Here is an 11,912-nt window from a genome sequence, read left to right on the forward strand (position 1 = left end):
TCCATGAGAAAGTTTAATATCAGAGTGCTTGACAGTTTTTAGGGCAGTTTTAAAGCAGTCACAGTACCTGACTTGCTTATGTGTCTTTTTTCAGTACTGCAGAAATCTTTGCCTCCACACCTCAGGTCACAGAGCTTTTTGATGGTCTATTCAGACCCATCATGTAAAAACCTGGTGTAATCAGGCAACCTGTGGAGAGAGGACAATAGTTAAATGGACATAGGCACCTAATGCTAAGTGAAGGACACCACTCTCTAGGGATGCTAATAGTGCTTTCCAGGCATTATGAACCCTAAATTAATTAACAAATGACACTTGTGCTATGGGAAAAATGGCAAACAGTGTGAATGGATGATAGATGGATGAGAATACCAGTCTCAAATATGCTTTCTCCGGTTTCATGAAAAGTAGTAACTTAATCAGGCGTAAGAAAAAATGGCTGGAATCCCACTGTGTGGAAACATTGTCTAATATCACACATTGGGCAACAACCTGCTGTTTGTACCGTTAGTAATATTTAGAGGAAGATTAAAAAGACAGAAATCTCATTCCTTCAGTGTTGCATTTTCCCTATCTTCAACCTTTCCGCTTTACTCAGCCTTAGTCATTGATTGTTCCAGGCAAACCCTTAAATGGACAATAATATTTTCAAAGCCACAATGAGAAAGATCATAGGGGATGAACAGCCTGCAAATACAATGAATAAGAGAGCCCAAACCCAACCACCTCTGCAGCAGACTGCCCAAACTAGCACATACAACCCACTTGTGGAAAGACACCGGTTACTGTTCTCCTTGGGGCCCCAGTCCTGCAGATGCTCCCCACCACCCTGGTGCTGGCTAGCAATGGTAACAAGCACCTACTTGGCTATTGGGTACGTTCTCAAGTGAGAAGACTTTGCTGTCTTCAGAGCACACCTGCCTTGTGCTCCTCAGTACTCTCCAGACTGACCATTTTAATGAGCAGGACGAGCAAGCCTACCATGGTGAGCACCTGGTGCCAGTCAGAGCCAATGACCCCCCTGTCCACGGGGGGACCTTTGACATGTAGGGTGGCACCACTGATTTCAGGGTGGTGAAAGTACTTCAAAGATGAGCACTACAACTAATCCTATAGCAGCGTAAATCAGCATCCACCAGCATCCATCACAGCCGCAATGTGGGACCACATTTTTCTGGTTTTCAATTATTAGGTGTGCACCATTTAAAGTAGTATGCAATTAAAATAAACTACAGCACAACAAATGACAGGAGAAGTGTGTCAAGAACATCAAAATCCAGTGGCAAATATTCACCTGGCCAGTGACTTGTGGGCTGTTAACCTGATGTGGGGAAGCTGGCAGCAGTCCAAGGTTGCCTTGAATCTATCTGAGTAGGGTGAAAACCTCCAGCCCAGGCTGATCATCATTGACAGGATTCACTTAAATATCCTCACCACCCAACTTTTGGTGAAGAAGAACTTTTGTGTATTCTCAATTCCTTTGCAAGGATTCATAAGCAAACAGCCCTTGGAAAAATACACCCAAAAGAAGTTTTGGCTGAAATCCACGGACCTGAATTCATTTGCCTTGCTGGGTGATTGTACTTATCAAAACACAACCTTGATGAACTCTTGTAAAAGCAGGAAGGAAGGGAGAGGCTTTCGGGCTGCAGCCTGCTCCTCTTCCCCGGCACGGTTTTGGGGAGACACCGCCTGAACTAGGTTTATTTGTTCTGGTGACAGGGGTAAGCCTCTCCCATGTGAAATTTCACTTTTCAATGAAAACTTACTCCGGGAGGACCATCGCCAATATATTTCTCGTGTGACTCATATGCACAAACCCCAAAAGTCAATAGTCAAGAGTTTATTTGATGGAAGTTTTCTCCTAATGAAGAGGTCATTAAGGGGATCCGACTGTTACTCAGCGCTGAGACGAAGGTCACCAGCAGCTGCTCTAGCGCGGGAGATGTGCCGGCCAGCACATTTTCCAGAAACATGTTTCCTCTCTCGCCAGCGGCCCCTTCCCCCTCCCCGCCACCCCGTTTCTAGTCTCTCCAGCGCTGATGAGCTAATAGCATTTTTCCTTTGCATACTTTGGCGCTGCCCCACGGCATGCTCTGGCAGCCTACGTGTGTCTGAGCGCGCCCGCCCGCCGCAGGCTCGGCACGGCTCGGCGCGGCTCGGGGCGCGGGGGGAGACAGGGAGGCAAGGCAGGCAAGGAGGCAGGGAAGGAGGCAGGGAGGGAGGATGGGGAGCCCCCGCCGCCGCGCCGGCCCGAGCCGCCCCGTTCCCCCCGAGCCGCCCCCGCGCGGGGCGGGCGGGGGGCGGCCGTGGGGGGAACTGTCAGGGCCGCACGTTTCCAGCCGCATTACGTGAACAAATGGCGGGGGTGCAGCCAGCCCAGCCAGCGGGGCTTGTGTAACTTTGCGAGCGTGCCAGCAAGTTTAAAGTCCCTGGTCTCTCCTCCTCCTCCTCCTTCCCTCGCTCCAGACACCAGCGCGGGCCGGAGGACGATGAGAGGCTGATTGTTTGCTCCGGCTCCCATTCGCATCCCCTCGCCTATAAATACCGGGGAGAAGAAAAGCCGCTCTCGCCGCCTCCCCCGGGCCGGGTTTCCTTTCCGACGGCCCGACCTGCCCGATGGCACCTCCCGGGTGCCGCAGCGCCTGAGACCCCGCTGCCCGCCTGAGCCTTCCAGAGGCGCAGCCCGCACCCCCCGGCCTCCCCGCACCGCCCCCCCTCCCCCCGCTCCATTCCGAGCAGGAAAGGCACCCCTCGCTCTCCGCTCGCCCCCCCCTCCCCTCCCCAGTTTTGCCCGTATCTCGCTACCCGCCGGCGCCCACGAAAGAGGAGAAGATGCGTTTCGCGCCGCCGGGGCTCCTGCTCGCCCAGCTTCACGCGTGCATCTACTGGAGCTGCCTCTGGCCCGCCGGCTGCCAGCAGCAGCCGCCGCGCCGGGATCCCCCGCCGCCCCCCGCCGCCTGGAGGCAGCGGATCCAGTGGGAGAACAACGGGCAGGTGTACAGCCTGCTCAGCCTGGGCTCCCAGTACCAGCCTCCGCGGCGCAGGCAGGCGGCGGAGGCGGCGGGCAGCCCCATCCTGCTGCTGAGGAACAACGGCACGGTGCTGCCGCGGAGAGCCGCCGCCCGCGCCGCCGCCGCGCAGCCCCAGCCCCAGCCCCAGCCCGCCGCCGGCAGCCGGGGCGGCTCCGGCGCTCGGCGCTGGTTCCAGGCCGGCTACCAGGCTTCCTCCGGGGGTCGCGCCGCCGCCGCGCAGCGGAGCCCAGCGGCCGCCACCGCCGCGGCCCGGAGCGCCTCCTCGGGGGCGCCGAGACCCAGCGCCCCCGCCAGCCCCGCCGGCGGCACCGGCAGCGACGGCAACGGCAGCAGCACCGGGGTCGGCAGCCTGCCGCCCCTGGGCAGCTTCAGGCCCGGCCGGGAAGATGTCATGGTAGGAGACGACCCCTACAACCCTTACAAGTACACGGACGATAACCCCTACTACAACTACTACGATACCTACGAGAGGCCCCGCCAGGGCAGCAGGTACAGACCCGGCTATGGCACCGGCTACTTCCAGTACGGTAAGAGCCCTCCTTTCCGCCCGTCCCGTCCCTCCCCCGCCGGCGGCCCCGGCCCCGCCGCACGACCCGCTCGCTCCGCGCACGCCGGTCCCGGCGGGGTGAGCTGCGGGGGTCGCCTGCCCTGCTGGCCCTCGCTCGGGGCAAAACCTGACCGGGCAAGCGTTCGCCCGGCTCTCGGACGGCAGGCAGCCCCGCTCCCCGCCTCTGGGAGAGGGGCGAGCTGCCGATAAGCCCACCGAGGGGTCCAGGCGTCGTGCTTGCGATGGGGTGTTTGGGACAAGCCCGAGCAAAGGGGGATGCGAGGTTAACGGAGGGCAGAGGCAAAACGACGGCCCCTAACGACTGGGATGGTAGCCAAATATTTGCAAACGTGTCCTGCGTTGATCTTGCTGTTATGTGGTTGGTTTGATGAACTGCAGGTCTCCCTGACTTAGTCCCAGATCCCTATTACATCCAGGCGTCCACATATGTCCAGAGGATGTCCATGTATAACTTGAGATGTGCTGCCGAGGAGAACTGCTTGGCAAGGTAGGCATCGTCCCAAGCTTTTGCCCGTTCTCTGCGGGTTGCTGTGCTCCTGTTTCCACCTGTGAACACGGTGAAGAGTGGGGAAGGGTGAGGCTGGAGGGTGCAAGGAAACACAGCCCACTGTAACCTTCTTCCAAGTTTGTGGCAGATGGTGGAGTGTGCACATCAGAAAGCAATACTGCCATGTTAGAGAGACAAGCTACAGATCTCCTGAAGAACCTACATGTTGTGAAAAATTATATTACATGTTTCTATTGCCAGGCTCACTTGAACATTTCTGAATTTTATGAAATGGAGGCACCTAGAAAACCACTTCAATCTGTTGATTTTCATCTCCCTCCTCTACTCTCACAAGACCATATGCTACTTCATAAAAAAACCCCAAAAAACAACCGAACAACAAAAACCCTATTCTTAAGCACCACAATTTACTATTAAGATTATAATAAGATAATTGTTTCTGGGCCTATGCCTTGTAATGTCTCCTAAAACTGAAATCTCTCTGAAAAGTGTTTCAGAGTCTCTTAAGGGGTTGAAATAACAGCTTTGTTATGAAGTTAGGTCTTGTCCAGTTGGCAAGGAGGGATTTTTCCTGTTTTGCTTGGAAAGAAATCGACATGGCTGTTTTTAACCATTTAAACTTGTTTGATACCTTATCATGCAAAACAGATTTATTTATTTACCAGAGTCATTAATTTATGTCAGACTGTTTCCAGGGTCATGCTTGCTCTTCACTTGCAGAAAAAAGAAAACATGACATAAGAAGCAGTATTTTTTATGCTAGCTTCACAATGAAGACTCATTGAAGGGTTCTTGCTGGCTATTAGTTGATTAAAATATTCCAGTACTTAAAAGACTGTAGATAATAGCTACGTAGAATAAGAAAATGTACCCTGATTCATATACATATTAATTCTTTTTTTTACAACACTATGAAACATCTGTTCTGTGATCGTGCATACACAGGGAGTCATTTTGGTTAAGAGCAACAAATGAAATTGTGCTTTTTGGTACCAGAGTAATTTTACAGCTAAGCACTGATCTTCTTCATAGACAGAGTCATTCAGTGGTCAACCTTCCGTTTGTAAAATTAAAACCAGATCTGAGTCTTTTTCAGGTCTTGGTCTGACACGAGGCATTTCCACACCATATGGAATTCCTGTTGTGAATCTCCAATGCATAAGGAGATTGGGGCTCAAAATGATCTCTGCCGTGTTACTTCTGAGACAATATAAAGTATTTTTCAAAGTATTTCTTGCACATACTTATGGCTTTTTTCTTTGTTTTCCTTGTTTTGCATCATTGCAGTTCAGCTTATCGAGCAGATGTTAGAGACTATGACAATCGGGTGCTCCTGAGATTCCCCCAAAGAGTGAAAAATCAAGGCACGTCGGATTTTCTGCCCAGCAGACCCCGTTATTCATGGGAGTGGCACAGCTGTCACCAGTGAGTGAAGTGCTCATCTTCTAATTATTCTTTTCACTAACAAATTGTCACTTATAAGGGGACACTTTCTAAAACTGAAGTGAAGCAGAGAGAAACCATGGGGAAACTTTACCCTATAACTGTCTGATTAGTTTTATGTAGTGGTAATTACTCTTTCTACAGACACATGAAACCAAGATGGATACACAACTTATCCATATGTATGAAACTCTTACAACATATAAATTAAATATAAATACGAGTCTGAAATGAGATTTGACAGTAGCACTTACTCCTTTTATTTTACATATAGTCCCCTTACATTTAAGTGTAATCGGTAAATAAAAGTCCCAACTATGTTAAAATAAACATGTTTATATATAGGGTTTCTATAAAACCTAAAATGTTCATTTACTAGCATGTTCCCTATAATAACACATCATTTTTAACAGCGACCCATAATTCTTGAGCTGAATTTAATGAATTAATTCTTCACAAGGGATGGTCTGATCAATATGGAAAAGGAGAGTTACTGAGTTGACTGATCCCATTATCAATGATGTTCTTATCATACGACGATATTTTGACATAGGAGCATTGCTCTAGAAATAGTATAATTGCTAGAAACACAGCAAGGGAAATGTAGTAGAACTTTTTCAGCACTTTGGGAGCAGGTAACACTGCAAACTTGTACCTTTTCAGAAAACTCATATGAAAGAGTTTGCAGGTTTTTCTCCAATTTTTGCTACTTCTCAGCAGGAGCAGTTGTAAAATACCAGAACTAATTACCCAGAATACTTACTTCCACTTACTTAAAATATGGCTCTGCTGCTACAGGTACATAAATGATAACTTAATATTATTCTTTTTAAAAATGGTATGCAATGTGGGCTTGATCTGAAGGCCTCTGAGCCAATGGAATATTTCTCTCTAGGTTCAGAGGCTTGAAGCACTGAATGAAAAATCAATATGATTAGAACAAATTCTTTCAAAAAAGACTCATATTTTCAGTTTATAAATCTTGCAAGGATCAAAAAGCTAAAACTAAATCAAACCTAAAAAAACCCCTCCACAAGTGCTTTAGTTAACCTCCATCCCAAAAAAAATCTTCACCAAAACAAAAATCCCCCAACCCTCATTCTTACAAAGTTGATAAATGGATGAAATGGGTAGAGAGCAGTTGAAATCTTCTATTTGTAGAAAAACAGTTTCTTACTCTGCCACAACAGCCCAGCTATCACTGTCCAGATGCAAAGTGTCTCTGATGTTGATTCAGTTCTTGGACAGAAAATGCATTGCCTACAAAAAAATGCATCTCTCGTGATCATTTCCATAACAGTGAAACAAACTCATTTGGAAATGAACTCCAACTGCCAATTACTTTGGCTAGCCATCAGACCTCAGTGTTAGTCATCATCATCTGTGGCCCAGTTTTAGTGTTCTGGATGTGCCTGCTTGTGAGGCTCCTGTGCTGCTTTGTTTTACCAATACATTTGAATTGCGTTTAATTAGATGTTTTTTCACACACCTCCTGAGCTGAAAGCATTCAAAAGTAACAACAGCCAAATGCTGCAAAGACAGCATGTAGAAAAGATGAGTTTGGTTTCCCACACATTTGGAAAAAGCGAAATTACAAGAATATGAGGTGTTAAGCTGCACAGTAAGAGCTAGAACTCACTTCTTTGCGTGAAACTTTGTGTGAAACTTTGTGAACTTTGTGTGAAAGCAAGAAAAATGCATCACTTTGCCCAAATCAAAACCATACACACTTTTGAAATAGAGACAGCATTAAGTACAGACTGCAAAAATAGTTGACATTGAATGAAATCTGCATTGCCAGTACACAGAAGCTGAATTCTTTATGCAGATTTTGTCTTCACCAATGTTATGAATGTGTTACATTGTCTGAAGGCCATGGAAATGTGAAACCAAATTGTTGGGGTTTTGCTAGCAAGTAGCAAACTTCCATGGAATTTATGGTATGTAAGGTAAGCATTCCTAGCAAAACCCTGGCTAAAGGCACTTATAAGATGTTCAATTCAAATATGAACTACTTAATACTTGCTATTGTTATTGGAAAAGAGCTGAAACAGGAAATTTTGGAAAAAGAGTGCTGCTATGGAATCTTTCCCATAACAAATTAAAATCTATTATTTATTTATAGAAGATGACATGTAGTACTTGAAAATTAGAGTAATGAAAATAATTGAGTGATCAGTAGTAGGAAAGTATACTAACACACAGGTTTTGAGTAATAAATAAAATTTGGCCAGATGTAACAGGATGTAGAACAAATAAGTATATTTTAAAATGTTGGTAAGATTTGATCCATCTCTAATAATGTATCTATGGTTTAACAGACATTATCACAGCATGGATGAATTCAGCCACTATGACTTGTTGGATGCGAGCTCACATAGAAAAGTTGCTGAAGGACACAAAGCAAGTTTCTGCCTTGAAGATACTTCCTGTGATTATGGATATTACAGGCGGTATGCATGCACAGCACACACGCAGGTAGGAACTGCTTTGAAGAAAACCACGTGTCTTTCACCCCCCCAGTTTGTATTTGGATAACTTTACTGCCAATCATAGGATGCCCTAAGTTAGCTGATGCCCTAACTAGCTTCTGGAATTCCCCATTCTGGAGACCAGGATACTAACCTGGAGACAGCTAATTCACCCACCTGCTGTTAACTGTGGGTTTATCAAAGTGCAGTGACACTCAGTAGCATAGCACCACTGGTAACTGAACTGTATTAAAACACACCACAAGTTCTTGTGGCTGTAGGACTGGTCAAGCTTGCTAAGGGGCACTCAAGACAGCTTGTAAAGAAGCTGTTCCCAATGTTCATCAGCCCCAGACTGCTCACTGATGTCCTTGGCTGGCCCCAGAGTTCATAGCTGGTATTTCTTCCCTTGCTTGGAGTCTGAAGCTGTAAGGTGCTGGATTCCTTCAATACCTGCAGCTGCTGGCTGGCAGTCTGGCATAGAAAACTCAGAGCACTGTTCTGTGCCTGTACACCAGGAGGCTGTTAAAGGGAATGGCAGCTGTGTGGACATTGTGATGGGCCATGTGCAAACGTAAAGCCAGGTGCCAGGGCTTATTAGGGGAACATGCAAAATGGAACACACCATTATGACAGATAAATACATGGAAGACTCCTACCTTGAATATTGCATCACCACCTCTCAGAACTGCTAAAGAAAAGCTTAAAAAATCCAAACCAGCCAACCCCAGCAGAACAAGGATGATCAACAGTGTAGTATGGCTAAGACCTTTCATAGACTATTCCATTTGGAAAACTAGAAATAAGACCAAAACTTAAGTGATTGTGGATTGAAAGAGGAAATTGTTGATATTTACTGACAATTGTTGCTGTTTCTGACAATGTAAGAACTTAACACCTGTCAGGCAACAGCTTTAAAACCAAAAGGAGTGCTCTTTGGACATGTGAATGATGATTTAAATTCCTTGCCATTGGATGTTGCAGAGATCAAAAATCTCCATGAGCTTAAGAAAAATTTAGACAAAGTAATAGAGGTTACTAGACACAAAAATATGATGGTACCCCATGCCTTAAATACAGTTAACTGCCTGGTGGAAGGAATTTGCCTGACATTACACATCCCATACCTTATGCTCTTTTCTCGTCAAGCATCTGCTGCTGACCACTATCAGAGACATGACACTGAGCTTTGATGGATCTGTGGTTTAACTCAATGTGGCCATACTTACACATAAACTTTATCCCTTATACTGCAGCTTTTAATCTAGAAGGTAGTTATTCTATAGCAGAGAAATGACAGCTATGTTTCACTGGCTGACGTGCCCACATTTGAATTTTAACTATAATGAATGATCTGCAATATATAAAGGCTTTGAAGAGGTTTTATAAATACCTTTTCTACTTCTGTAGACTATGACATCTAACTAAGCAACATACATATTTTACAGCTGGAGTATTTGTGTCACTAGAATCATGGCTGTGTCAGCATTTCCACTGGAAGCCCATAATTCAGGGGTTTGTAATTGGACTGTAAAACTTTTCTCCAGCCTCAGACTTGGCACATACATGCGAGAGTCTGAGCTGATCACCGGCTGGGTCAAGAGGGAATTCCTGCAGGACTTGGGTTTTCTGTATTCTGTGTGTTGCCAGAACAGATCAGCTCTGCCTAGAGCAATCTCTATTGGCCACAGCTAATGACACTAGATTTGAACTACCAATACGTTCATATGTAGGGGTTCTTACTAATGTTCCTAACACAAAGAATTTTTCAGAAAGATGCATCTAGAATAAAGGCTACATTTTCAGTTCCCTCAGATTCTTGTGTCACTATTTGTCTGAAGAGACACCATTTCCATGCAAGGGTCAGTGTGAAAATGGCCCTTGGCCCTACTGTTCAAAGATGGCACTTGGGCAGAGTGCATCCACAGCAAAAAGTTGCATCATTTCAAAGGGTAGAGAGAGGTTCCAATGTGGTGATCAAGTCTGTCTGTACTCAAGGACCTCAGAAGCTATTCACTCAACATTTACAGATACTTACTTCCAGTCTTTGGTCAGTTTTTATTTTATTCTGATCTTATGTAAAGAGGAAATAGTAACATCAACAGTTTTTTCATAAAAGGAGTACTGTAACAAGTGATTATAAGAAAATACAGGTATCTCACAGATGAAGAACTGTCAATATTATAGGCATTTCTTATCCAGTAGTAATAAACAGCAGTCTATAAAATACATTAGACTTAAGTGTTCTAGTTTAGACACACAAGTAAAATGCCAACTAAAAATAAGACTAATGTTCTAGGTTAATTTTCTAAGTGAACTGTGATGGTTAAGTGAACTTCAGTCCGAGCGTCCCTAATGTCTAGAATGTCACTGTTTCTAAAGACTAATTTTTTTTACACCCATTTTAACCTCATTCTTAAGGGTCTGAGCCCTGGCTGCTACGACACTTACAATGCTGACATAGATTGCCAGTGGATTGATATTACTGATGTACAACCTGGAAATTATATTCTGAAGGTAAGTGTACTGGGAATGGGGAGGTTTGGGGGTTTTTTTTTTGCTTTTAAAGAAGAAAATAATTTGCCCTGTTGCATATAAGTTACCAGCTGAAACCTGGCAGTAGACAGCACTGTGCTTTCTCCCCTCCAGGTGAGTGTGAACCCCAGCTACCTGGTGCCTGAATCCGATTACTCCAACAACATTGTGCGCTGCGATATCCGCTACACGGGCCACCATGCCTATGCCTCTGGCTGTACAATTTCACCGTAAGTGCCTCCCTGGCTTTCTGTGTCACTGTGCCCCACTGTTAGTATTTTGTTTTTTGGGTTTCAGGAATTTTAAAAATTGTGGGAATTTTGCTCTTGCACTTGTGCCGTTGGAATATGTAACACTTTCAAAACTGCTGCTCCTGTCTGGTCTGCTAGATAACGATCTCTGGCTCACACACTTTCTTTGTTCTTGCACTGGGATCTTTCTAGGATCGTTCAGTACCCTTTTATAGCATCCACACAGAACTGACCAGCTGCAGTGCTCTTAAGACATTCTGCAAAATCCCACACATGTATGTTACTCTGCTGCAGTTCTTTCACACTGAAACAGTTCTTTCTCACACACACTCCATTTACAGTTTAGTTCTTTTAAAGTTTAAACAATGCCAAAATTATGCCTTTTTTACATTTTTCATCCAAAAAGGCAAATTCATTTAATAAATGTTGTCACAGTAGAACTACTATACCTTAGTATCTGTGAAACACACAGAAAGCAGTCTCCTGTAACACAGAGGTAAGCAGTTCTCAGAATACTGTGTTAGTTAGTCATATAAAATATTTATCAAGGGACTTCATTTGGATTGCATAAGGAATGAGTATTAACATTGTATAGAGGTTCATATGAAATAAATTCCAGACCACTAACTGAAAAGTAAAACAGATGACCAGTATAGTCTTCTGTAACAGCGTCAGTGAAACAAATACACTGAACTAATGTGACTTGCTTAATTAGCCTTTAAAATATTCATTCCTTACTTTGCATTAGGAAATCAGTAGTTAAATGAGGCAAACTTATGTTTCGTGCTTTTAACTTCTAGCCTCCCCATCTTGCCTATGAAAATGTTACTGAGTACACGGAATAATAGAAAAGGTTGGAAAAGACCTTTTAGATCATGAGGTCCAGCCATCAACCTCAGATCACCACCATGCTCACCATTAAACCATATTCTCAAGTGCCTTATTCATGCAGCTTCTGAACACTTCCAGGGATAGTGACGCCACCACTTCCCTGGGTATTCTGCTCTAATGCTTTACAACCCTTTATGTGAAAAAGATTCCCCTGACCTCCCATCTAAATCACTCTGACACAACCTGAGGCCATTTCCTCTCGTCCTGTCT

At 45.1% G+C, this 11,912-nt stretch overlaps 1 protein-coding gene across 1 annotated transcript; it reads left to right on the forward strand.

The window, feature by feature from the left end:
- Nucleotides 1-2,650: 2,650 nt before the first annotated feature.
- On the forward strand, nucleotides 2,651-10,794 carry LOX (lysyl oxidase; the record flags this gene model as incomplete). The annotated part of the gene is made up of 6 exons (XM_082302018.1): nucleotides 2,651-3,562; nucleotides 3,982-4,090; nucleotides 5,399-5,536; nucleotides 7,876-8,032; nucleotides 10,447-10,542; nucleotides 10,675-10,794. Exons 1-6 carry the CDS (start codon nucleotides 2,836-2,838, stop codon nucleotides 10,792-10,794), a joined length of 1,347 nt encoding a protein of 448 aa, XP_082158144.1. The 5' UTR covers nucleotides 2,651-2,835.
- Nucleotides 10,795-11,912: the final 1,118 nt, after the last annotated feature.

This window comes from Coloeus monedula, assembly GCF_965178545.1.
Source record: "Coloeus monedula genome assembly, chromosome: Z".
NCBI lineage: Eukaryota > Metazoa > Chordata > Aves > Passeriformes > Corvidae > Coloeus > Coloeus monedula.